This window comes from Anastrepha ludens, chromosome 3 (assembly GCF_028408465.1).
Source record: "Anastrepha ludens isolate Willacy chromosome 3, idAnaLude1.1, whole genome shotgun sequence".
Taxonomy (NCBI): Eukaryota; Metazoa; Arthropoda; class Insecta; order Diptera; family Tephritidae; genus Anastrepha; species Anastrepha ludens.
Genome location: NC_071499.1, coordinates 50,161,636 through 50,173,942, shown reverse-complemented (window position 1 = coordinate 50,173,942; position 12,307 = coordinate 50,161,636). Strand labels below are relative to the sequence as shown.

The 12,307-nt window shown below is 35.9% G+C and overlaps 1 protein-coding gene across 3 annotated transcripts in view; it reads left to right on the top strand.

Annotated features, from left to right (window-relative positions):
- The window catches only part of LOC128857915 (putative exonuclease GOR), a 90,332-nt gene extending 81,172 nt beyond the window's left edge, over positions 1 to 9,160 (top strand). For all 3 annotated transcript variants that reach the window (XM_054093756.1, XM_054093755.1, XM_054093757.1), the window contains one exon: positions 6,777 to 9,160. In XM_054093756.1, the coding sequence (XP_053949731.1) occupies positions 6,777 to 8,596 (1,820 nt within the window). In that variant the 3' untranslated portion in view covers positions 8,597 to 9,160. The remainder of the gene's footprint in view (positions 1 to 6,776) is intronic.
- Positions 9,161 to 12,307: the final 3,147 nt, after the last annotated feature.

Here is a 12,307-nt window from a genome sequence, read left to right as displayed (position 1 = left end):
AAAATACTCTCGTGTGTGTGCCATTGTCTGCTGAAAGGCGACCGCTTTTAGAAAAAACTTTTTTTATTAGTTGGTGTTTCGTGCCTGAGGTTTCGCATTAGGGCACTATCGAATGTTAGTCACGATTAATATTAAATTTCCAAATTTTCTCGTTTTGAGGACTTGAGTAGAGCTGATATTTATGAAAGTGCAATTTTTTTGTTTTGAATTTTTGTTTGATTTTGTAATTTTTTTGCATTTTTGGTTTTTGTCATTAAAAAATTTTTTTTTTATAATTAATATTTTTTTAATATTTTGGTTTTTGTAATTTTTTAAAATTTGTTTTGGTTTTTGTGTTATTCTTTTGTATTTTTTTTTTTTTGTTAGTTAGTTTTTATAGCAAAACTGGGGATAATTTTGTCCTGTCCTATTGCAATAAGTATGGAATTAAAAGATTTTTTCGTAAGAATTTTTATGGAGGAACACCACTGTGAACGCGTGAAAATTAAGTAATTTTCATGAATTTTTTTTATAAGTAGGGATGATTATTTGAGGATCGGACAAATTATAATTTATTTAACGTATATTCAACTATACTGACACAAATTTTTATTAAAAAATATTAAAAATTAAAATAAAAAATAAATAATTGGCGCGTACGCTTCCGTTAGGTGTTTGGCCGAGCTCCTCCTCCTATTTGTGGTGTGCGTCTTGATGTTGTTCCACAAATGGAGGGACCTACAGTTTCAAGCCGACTCCGAACGGCAGATATTTTTATGAGGAGCTTTTTCATGGCAGAAATACACTCGGAGGTTTGCCATTGCCTGCCGAGGGGCGACCGCTATTAGAAAAATGTTTTTATTAATTTTGCCTTCACCGAGATTCGAACTAACGACCTCTCGGTGAATTCCGAATGGTAATCACGCACCAACCCATTCGGCTACGGCGGCCGCCAATATTAAAAATTACAATCGTTATTAATATTAATGCAATGACGTCATAAAAAACTGATGCACCCTGGTGGCCACGATACAGCGGTGAAAAATGTTCTCAAAGCAAAAACCCAACAAAGTTCTTAATCTATACATCAATGGCTATCGTCGTACGTGGCGGTTTTTTTTTATAAATTTTTTTTTTTTTTTTTGAGAAAATGGTGCAGGTTTGAAAAATGAGTTTTTGTGTTTTTACCCTTTTTTTTGTTTTCGAAAGGCTTGAAAAAATATTAATTTTTGGAGTTCTTAAAAACGGCTATGTACGATTGTAGCCAAGCATGTACAAAAATAAAAATAAAATTAAAATCGGTTCATAAGTCTTCGAGAATTCGAGGCCACCGTGTTCAAAGAAGTCGTTTTGTGAAAACCGCGTTTACTACCTGCTCTTATTGTATTGGCTATAACTTCGTCAATTTTCATGATTTTAAGTTAAATTTTTTTTACATGTTATACATAAAGCGATTTTTTTGAAAAATCACAGTAGTAGTGTTCCCCTTTAAAGGTAGAAATTCTCATTCAAACAATTATTTGTTCATCCTCTTTAAACAAATTCGGTTGATTTTAGATTTTCAATACATTTTTTCCTCTAAATGAGGATTGCTGATGTCCATGTAATGGACAATGGAAGCATTGTTTTCCGATTTTTTTCCGGATGATTAGGTGCTTCTAAAGAAATTGTCCTAAAATCGGCTGTTGGTTACTCTGGCCGTGCTCTTGAACTAGACGATTTTTTTGTATGTATATAAAGTTAAGCGTGTCACCGCAGAAATGAAAACATCGATCACAAACTAGTTACAGTGCGGTGTTCATATTTGTATGTATCGTCTCAAATGACGTAATTGTCTAGGTAATCGATGATTAAATGTTAGCGCTTCCTCGAAATGCTAAGCACGTTGCGCAATGATATAGAGTTTAATTTTAATTTTGTGATTTCTGCTGACAAAGGTGCTTCTCTCATTTTTTCATTCATTTTTGTTTTCTGAATCTTTCCATGTTGTGTCCTCCCCCGCGCTCCCCTCTTTGCTACTTTTATGGTACTCTTGTTTCATTATTTATTATTACATTAGTTTGCTTCGCCTTTAAGTTAAGTTTTAAGCAAAATTTTCAACACACGTACACGCAGAGTCTTCACGAGCAAACAAAATTTATGATAAACAGCAACACTTTCATAAGCAAATGAACAAATCACAAAGGTGCATAAGTGTATAGTGAAGTAGCACAAAGGGAAAACAATGCCGCATATATAGATATGTAAATAGCCAACTTAACTTTTCGGCCATTAATTAATCGCGACCATGTTTGTTCAACGCGTCCTTGGCAAGTGTCAAGCGCAGCAGCAAATGGATAAGCCAAAGCTGGATGAGTTGAAGTTATGGCGCTGGTGCTGCGTCTTGCGTACATACTAATAAACTGATGTACTCCTATATAGTTTACTCATATCTACCCGTGTATTGTATTATATTTACTTATGCATATGCGCACTAAGAACACTCCCAACCGGCACATGAGCGTCAAATTGGCCTGTGAATGGCGTAGTGTTAACAAACTGCAGAGTTTAAACAGCGCTACGCCCATAAAATTATAATAGAAGTGATATCAAATTAACTCAGTGATTTGCTGTATTATGCGCACCAATGGCACTTTAGTGGTTTTTTTATGTACACACATTCATATCCACTATTTCATTTCAAGTAAATCAGCTTAATGTGTGTGTGTGGTTCATTTCATTGATTGAAATCTGATAAGAAAAGTGCGAAAAAGTACGTGAATCTAAATCTCTTAATGGTTTGAGGCTTTGACTTAAATCTTATCATCATTGCGTTAGCATTTTGTTTCCTGTGAAGATAAGCTTGGTAAATGATCACGAAAATGCACGAAATGATAGCTGAAAATTGGCGCAGCAGTAGTGAGCTCTTACCTCAGTTGCTTCTTGAAGTAGTTTAGTTTAGATAAGAAAGGTCAGGATTTTGCCACACGCTGAATAGGCTTCTTGTCTAGATTTCGTTGTCAAATAGCTGAAGTGAAATGCGCTGGAAAGTCCACACAATTAGCCTTCATAGAGCTTCATTAATTTGTTTCTAAATTAAAACGAAGCAAGTATACAAAATGTAATATAAGGAATCTGCTACGGGTTTGATTTACACAAACCCCAAAAGTATTGAAACCCCAAAAGTGGTCAAAGCTTTTCTAATCGACCACAGCTGTTATGAGATTATTTTTTTATATAAATTTTCACACAATTTGCGACACAATTTCTGTATGTATGTATAAAATTAGCGCTTACACCCTGTTTGGGTATTGAGCCGAACTCCTCCTATTTGCAGCGGGCGTCTTGATGTTGCTCCACAAATGCGAAGACCTACAGGTTTAAGCCAACTGAGAGCGACAGATATTTTTTATGAGGAGCTGTTTTAATTTCTATAAATGCACACACATTTTAACTTAAGTTTGATACTCGCAATTACCAAAAAACAAAAACATTAAAAAAAAAAATGAAAAATTAAAAAATTAAAAACAAATAAAAATTAAAAAACTATTAAAAACTAAAAACAAAGAAAAATTAAAATTAAAATTTCTTTTCTTAATTCCAAAAAAATTAAAAAAAAGCATAAAAGCACGTCAACTGTATTTGTGCACTTGAAGTTGAAATAGTTGCACACACTCGCGCACACCTAAACCATAAGCAGCGAAACAGGCACTTTTTTACTTTTGGAATGCTTCGCATTTTATGTTTGTTGCTCACGTACGCGTGTGTTCGCCTTTGGCTTTACAAACTTCTTCCTTGTTAGCGTGGGAATGCACGTGGTTAAATTTAAAAAATTTAAAACCGTCAATGCAAAAAAAAACAAAAAAAAATATTTACAATAATACATATATTCACGTATATATGCACATATATATGCATGTGTATGTACGTACATATGTGTGTCTATTCAATACTGAATATGAAACATTTGTGGCAAATAAAATTATGGAAAAATTCAAAAAACAAAAGAAAATAGTTTTACTTCCTTTAAATTTCTTAAATTTAACTTTTCATGCGTCATATGTGTATGTATGTGTATGTGTATGCATTCATTTTTATATCTAATATAAACACTTTTATATCCATACACATGATATACCAATAAATGTGGAGGAAAGGCGTTGAAATTTAAGAAATTTAAGGAAGTAAAATTTATTTAAATTTCATCAGGTGCACTCATAAATATTTATTTATATAGATATATGTAAATGCATACATGTACACACTCATGTGCGAATGCAACAAAAGCACGCTCTAATGAATTTTATTTCACACCTACATGTAAATAGTATGTAAATATGCATGTATGTATGTATGTATGTCTCTGTTGATTGTGTGCTCGAAATTCTCATTTGTTTTTACCCCACTTGTTGAGGTTGCGTATACGCCCTGCCTGTAACGCCGCGCTACACTCAATTCACACATACGAGTATAAGTGTACAATTTTAAATGAGGAAATAAAAATTTCTTCACACATCCGTGCTTTTGCTGATTATATGTGTGGAAAGCATACATTTTAGGAAGCAATAAAAAAAAGCAAAAACAAAAACACTTCATTACAAGTGATGGGTACGTTTCAAAGTTAACAAAAGAAATTGAAATTTTCAAATGTAGACAAGCAATTGCGTATGCACGGAATGATTAAGTAGGCACGGGCGTGAATGCTAGTAGTTGAGGGTGCAAATGTAGGTGGAAGTAAGGAACTATTCGCAATCAAGTGTGTTGTATGTGATGTTTAGTAGCAATTTAATGTGTCGATTTTCCCAACAACAATTAGATAACAGAAAATATAATATTATTTAGTTCTTAAAAAAAAAAAATTAGAATAAAAATTGACAAAAAATTTGCTGAAAAAACTTTTAATTATTATTTACCAAAACTTTCTAAAATTAAAAAAAAAAATTTGGAACAACTTTTTCAATTTTACGAAGCGGTTTTGATATTATGTAATGTAATATATTATTACACATATTTCAGCGCTTGCGCTCCCCAATTGCATGAGTAACTTTTAAAATTAAAAAAAAAAAAGCAATGGTAACCCTATTCTTGAAAATAAAAAAATAGAATATTTGCGCATATAACGGAGCATAATTGTATTTGAAAAACACAAGATCAGCATAAATGAGAAATTACTTTTATATGTGGCAACCCTACACAAGAAGTGTACATAGATTAAAACTTGTTTGCTTTAACGTTTGCCAATCAAGGTTTTGCTTTATATGTATTTTTTATATTATTTGTATATGGCCACCCTGCACTTAAAATTAGAAAAAATAGAAATAGAAAAAATCTTGTTATAATTCCCATGAGCGTGTTAGCTCTTCAAACAAAACAGCGACTTAACCTAACTGTTGCCAGAAAACAGTTCGTTTGGCAACTGTTAAATTAAAAAAGAAAAGTGTGGCAACCCTATTCGTAGAATTTACAATACTAAAACAGTATACAACCCAAAGAGAAAGCTGGAGCGTATCAAAATATATTAGCGCATGTATCAAAATTAATTTTGCATGAATGGCGCACACTTCTTGTGTGAACACATATGTGGCAACCCTATTAGAAATCATTTTATAGATTAAAACTTTCGGCTTGATAAGCTTAGTTTAGCTAATTGATCGGTCAATCGAAGTTTGCTCTTAAGATTTAAATTTTTAAATACACTTGGCAACCCTGATCTTAAAATTGAAATCAATTGAAATGTGTTCAACACCATTTCTATGGGCGCAATAATTTATTGATCACCATTAACATTTTTCAAGCAAAACCGCCACCAGATCTGGCTTTGGCAGGAAATCGAAATGCTCTTTCTATATTTAGCAAATTTTTATCTTAAATGCAATCGAAATAATTAACATTGACAGCAGCTTACACCCAAAATCGTTAAGTGACTTCATATGGAATTGACACAATTGTATGTATGTATGTATGTGTGTGCGCACTCGAACATCTATGGGCTGGGCTTTTGGCAAAACAACGTAAAACGACTCAGCACTTTTACTCGTAGTTACATTTAAGTTATTTTCAGCCGTAGCTGAAGATGTTTTAATTACTAAATTTTGAACAAAAACAACAAACAAAACAAATCAGCTTGTTCTAAATGTAAAAACTGCGCAAATCAAAGAAGTTGTTTTGTTAAAAGTAAACAGCTATGGCTATATAGACCTACCTACATACACACACATGAATAGCTTGCAAAATTGTATTGAACAAAGAAAAAGCATCAAAATATTTTGTTTATTTTTATAGTAAATTTATGCAAATAAACATTTGCCAAGTTAAATTGGCTGATTGCCTGTTTACTTGGTGAACAAATTTAAATCACACACAAAAATAATATTTACGGCGGCAACAACTGCAGCTGTCATATTTTGTATGTACGTCGGCGGACAAATTTTTACCACTGCTCGGCTTAAGTATTTTCGTTTTTGTCAGCGCTTTATGATTTATTCTAGCGCAAAGCGTTGATCAAAAAGGGGCAGGGAGGGGCGTGGGTAAAGGGGAGCACGTGTTAGAGATTAGTGTGCGGATTTTTCGGTAGTCAGTAATCAGCCAAAGCGCTAATGCTTGTAAAACCAGATACACCTCCAGCGTGATGAGCTTACCAAACCATTTACACGCGCCTACCTACAAGGTCGTGCGCGATATGCTTTTCGTTTTACTAATTGATTTTAGTTTTTATGGTCTTAGGGCGGCAAATTCTTCCACTACCTTCCAAGCCTTTTGTACGTCGTCTCTTCACAAACTTCAACTAATTAAATATTCTTTTCTCAATTTCTTTACAGACAACATTTTGGCGGCACGCCACAACCCAGCACATCGTAGCAGCACCTCAAGCTGCGGTGTTGCAGCCAGCGATGATCTTGTTTCAAGTTCGAGTAATGAGGACTTAAGCACCGTCTACTCGGTTATCTCGCAGCCGGACAAAAAGGCTGGTAAAGAGACGGGGCGCAGAAGTCGCCAGCAGCATCACCGCAAGCGTCACAGCGAGCAAAACCTAGTCCGCATCATTCCTATAAATGGTAACGAGGATATCAAGGAAAACCGGCGTCCCGGACAGCAGCAAGCACAATGTCAAAACCAGCAGCAGCAACAACAGCAGCAGCAACAGCCATCGAAGACGGCTAACTTAAATCTGCGAAAAACAGCTGCACTGAAAGCGGCAAACACACACACGGCGTGCAGCAACACTGGTGGTAGCACCAATGCGAAGTCTAGCAAAGCTGCATCAACGTCGTCGGAAACGTCATCGGTTTCGAGTTCACCCACCAATTCGGCGAACTGTTCGCCCACTGCCTCGCCCACCGCAAGTAAGCGTAACGTGGAAAATTTGCGCAGAGTTGCACGCGCATTCGTGCCGCGAGTGCAGCAGCACACCAAACTGAATATGTCGGAGGGACAGTTTGTGCAACATTTGCAGCGCTACGTCATAGATCCCAATTTGTTACGCATCTATGGCTACCCAGTCGAGAGCGCAATCCACGAAGGGTGTATTGAAGTACAAAAGTGCTTCCCCCGTCCGTCAGCAGCGCACCCATCTCATACGACGTCCGTAGTTAATATCGTCGATGGATTGGAAATAAGCCGTCCTACTAGCAGCAGCAGCAGCAGCGACTCTACAACCACTGCCACCACCAGCAACATCGAAACACAATCGACGGTCGGCGACAATTCGTCGGATTCCGGCCAAGGATCTGCCAATTCTACTCCGCCCTCCTTGGATTCGGATTCGAGTGAAGCAGGGGAGGACGAACCAGCGTCTACCACCGTTTGCTTCACACCAAACGGGCAATTTCAAATTTTCTCCCAATACGACCAGTCATTGGAGAAGCAATGCGTACGCTGTATGCGCACATTTCACGTAACCGAATCGGGTGAATACCTCACTCACGAGAGCTGCACGTTCCACTGGGGTAAACTCCATTTCAACTATGTCGGCAATGGCTACGCCTCACAGTACACCTGTTGTGGGGGCACCAAGGAGACGGAAGGTTGTTCACACAACTACCTGCATGTGTGGACCGGCGCTGTGGTGGGCATTAATGGCCCCTACAAGAATTTTGTGCAAACACGCCTGCGCAGCAGCTATAAAAGTATTACGCCCAAAGTGTATGCTCTAGACACAGAGATGTCGTTTACGGGGCGCGGACTTGAAGTGACCAAGGTGACGATGGTTGGTTATGATGGCCAATTAGTATACGAGCATTTCGTGCGGCCCGATAATCCTGTGGTGGACTACAATACGCGTTTTTCGGGAATCACCGAAAAAGACATCTCGCGTAAAGACGTAAAGACGCTGGAAGAGGTGCAGAAAGATCTGCTCGAATTCATCGATGCCGAAACCATCGTAATAGGCCACGCTCTGGATAATGATTTGCGTGTGCTGCGAATAGTGCATAAAAATATCATTGATACGTCGATCACATTCCCGCACCCAAGCGGCTTCCCGTACCGTCGCGCGCTAAAGAACCTGACGAAGTCATATCTTCATCGCGATATCCAATGCAGTGATGCCGGGCACAATAGTTTCGAGGACTCAATGGCGTGTCTAGAGCTTATGATGTGGAAAGTGCGTAAAGACACTTTGCGGCCGACAGCGTATTGAGCAACAGGCGGGTCGCTGAGCGAGACCAACACTATGTGTGAGCCTCAGTGTGTATTGGGTGTTGTAACTGGTGGTGTGGTGTGGCGTGGCGTGAGTGAATGAGTGATGATGAGTGTGGCTGTGAGCGCGTGAAGAGCTCGCTGTGTGCTCTATTGTTTTTACAATACACATACGACACATTATTGTATCTATGTGTGAGTGTGTATGGTAATTTTCTACAAGTACTGCTTAATTTTTTACTAATTAGCTACAACATATACATATACATATACATATGTATGCACATATGTATATATTTATATATTACGACAAGTTTAAAGTTAAGAAAACTTGCTTGTTTGGCAGCTGGCCCGCATTTGCCGCCTGAGCGTGGGAAAATTATTGCACTTTCCAGCTCAGCGTGCGTTTGCATGACGCGCGGTGTGGCGCAGTGCGGGTGCCTCCAAAAACTAATGTGAAACCGTACCAGAAGAAAGTAGCAAAAGCCGTTGTAGCGTCAGAAAGCAATCTCGGATTATTGAAAAGCTGCTGACATTCAAACAAAAATGGAGCGGAATTTTTTTTTAGAAAATACTATGAACTGATTAATTGCTGTGATTTTTTGCACTAGCGCACGCTGTTCTCATTTTTTTTTTTCAAATTTTCACCCTCGCAAATTCAAACGAAACAGGAGGGAACCCAAAAAAAAAACTAAACTAAACGAATATGAAATTTTTATTGCCACGATATAACAAAGAAAGTAATTTCACTTGCAAGTTTTTGACAGATATAGTAATTTTTGAAGTTTCATATAGTATATTACCAGCAGCGTTGCCACATTATTAATATCTTAAAAATAAATGATGGTATTGCGAGTTGGGAATTTCTTAATAGCAATTACATAAATTTCATTGTGTAGTACAGGATATGTATGTATATGTATGTATCACCAATACATGCACACAATTTAAATGTACTGCCCGTTACAAGGAAATAAACGCATATATGTATGTACATATGTATGTACTTACGCTTAAGGATAATCCGAAATCGGAACATCTATATGTATGTTATGTTAACATAGTTGTGATTATGATTTTATTTAATAAACAATTCTATTCAACCAACGCATAAAGCTGTAATTTTTCTCAGCTTCCTATTTTCATATTTAGCTTTGCACTTTTTTGGGGAAGAAGAAATCCCTAAAAGTTTTGCGCAAATGGTGCGCAAACTGTTTTATGGGCGATCTTCAGCTCCTGCGCGATGCCACGACTACTAACAAATGCCGCTCAGCTTCGATTATTTCTGTGGTTTTATCAAAATTTTCTTCCTTACAAAAATGCCAGAGCGGAATTGACAAAACCAAAATTGCACGTCATCAGCTGTCACAGTATCGGCACCATAAACAGCATTCACACTTTCAGCGGCCTGCCCTGGCTTGCATTTTCGCATTTTCGCCTTTATGAAAGAAAAACTTTAAATGTACTGAGTTTCAGCTTTGTTGACTTCCACTGTTGACACCCGGTAACTCACAACTGAATGGAACAAAAACAAAATTTTTTAGTTTGAAATGCCACGACCGTAAACTTGAAATTGTCAATTAGTCAATGAAAGCCACTACAGTCAACTACCGAGAAAATAATGGATTTTTTTTTCTCCAAAACTCCATATAATTGACTTTTTCACTCTTTATTTGCTGCTTGGCCGAGCTCCTGCTGCAATTTGTGGCGTGCGTCTTCCAGAAAATGCAAGAACCTACAATTATGCCGCTTCCTGCCATTCGGAAGATGAAGATGGTTTTATGAGGAGCGTTTTCATGGCAGAAATACGCTTGGATGTTTGCTTTTGCTTGCCATGGAGCGGTCGCTAATACAAAACAAATGTCTTCTATTGCTTGGTGTTTCGTGTTCGTGCACTTCCGAGTGGCATTCACACACCAACCCATTCGGCTAGTTTTAGTTTATAGTAATTTAAACACCGAATGTGAAAAAGTGGGCTCCCATGAACAAAAAAATAAATGTTTTACAAGTTTTTCGTCTAGAGCTGCATTTGAGTAGTACGATAAATTTTGCAACAAATTTGTGCTTGCAGTTAACTTCTCAGTGTTAAATCGAAGATGAAGTTGAAATATTCCAACATATCTGAAATATAAGGAAGCGTATTTCACAAGGTTTTCCTGTATCAAGTCGCAGGAACAAAGCGAAGTGTGGAAAATTAAAAAACAAAAAAACCGGCTTTCTTGCATTGCTCTCCTGTACGAGTATTTTTGCAGCTTGACAATGCGCAACTCATTTTTTTCTGTTTTTTTTTTTTTAATAAAATTGAGTTTGAATTGAATTGAAGACAAATGAAGAAGAGAACAATTTAATTACAATCATCTTTTCAAACATTTTGCTATATTTCGTTGAAGATGTCAGGGGGCCAGCAAAAGCCAAATGGCTAACGTGGCTGTTAATGTCTTTAAGTGAAACTACCTTCTTCTTTGTATCCTGCTTGTTCCTAAACAACACAAAATAAAAAAAGTAGACAAAAGCGAAATAAAACAAATTTATGTCAAAGTAAACGTTTTTGGAAGAAAAGTAAATTTGTTAAACAAAAAACAAAAAAAAAACAGTTTAATTTAGAAAAACAAAATTGTGTAAAATTTTTGTAAAATTTCACTCCAGTTTTGCCAATTTACATTTGTTGTGAATAGAAATTTCATTTGCATATACGCACATACATATTTACTATTTACCGCATACAAACGTACAAGTAATCGATCTGCAACAGCATTCATTGAAGGAAACATACGAATATTATTTTATGTATTTGCATCTCATAGCATCTTTTTTTACTTAGATAGACTAGACACATACATACATACAAGTACACATGTGCAAGCTACCAATAACAAATGTAGCTTAAATTTTACATTGTTAATATTGATTTTTAACATTGTTTAAATACAAACGATTTTTTTTCGTTTTTTTATTTTTTTTTTTGTAAGCTTTCATAAACTTTATCTTATTATTTATTTATGAAATTATCATTCACCAACTACGATTAGAAACAAATTAAAAAAAAAAACTAAACGACAACAAAAAAACAAAAATCAAAAATCAAAAACTAAACAAGATGGCACAAGAAATGCCCAAAAAACTAAAAATATACCTAAAAGCACAAAAAAAATTAATTTTTAAAAATTTGTTTGTAAGGTGGCCAACCCAGTTGTTGACCTCCCACCATTTCATGCAAGTCTAATATTTAGTATCTTTGTAATTCTAGTTATAAGTTTACCACGATAAAATAAAGAAAAAGATATCATTTTGTAAAAACCAAACAAGAAAATGCTGTATTTTTTTAGCATTATTGCGATAAATAAATATTTTATAAAAATGTTTACATTTTTACTCAAAGGCGAACTACAACTGGCTTTTAAATTTGGCAACAGCAGCTCATTTAACGATGCTGTTTAGTTAAAAAAAAAAACGAATTGTAAAGTGAAATATTTTGTAAATCCGCTGTTGCGCTGTCTGTACATAGTTGTCATGCGAAGTAAGGAGAATGAGAAACCAAAAGCAAAAACAACCACACAAATCACTGCAAAACAAAACCCATTGTAAAAATTGATGTTCCTAATTTAAAAAAATGTACATACAAAAATATATACAAAACAAAATTAGTTGTAAACTTTTTTAAGAAAACGAAAACGCAAGCGAGATCAAAAGAAGAGCAGCTGAGTAATTGGTT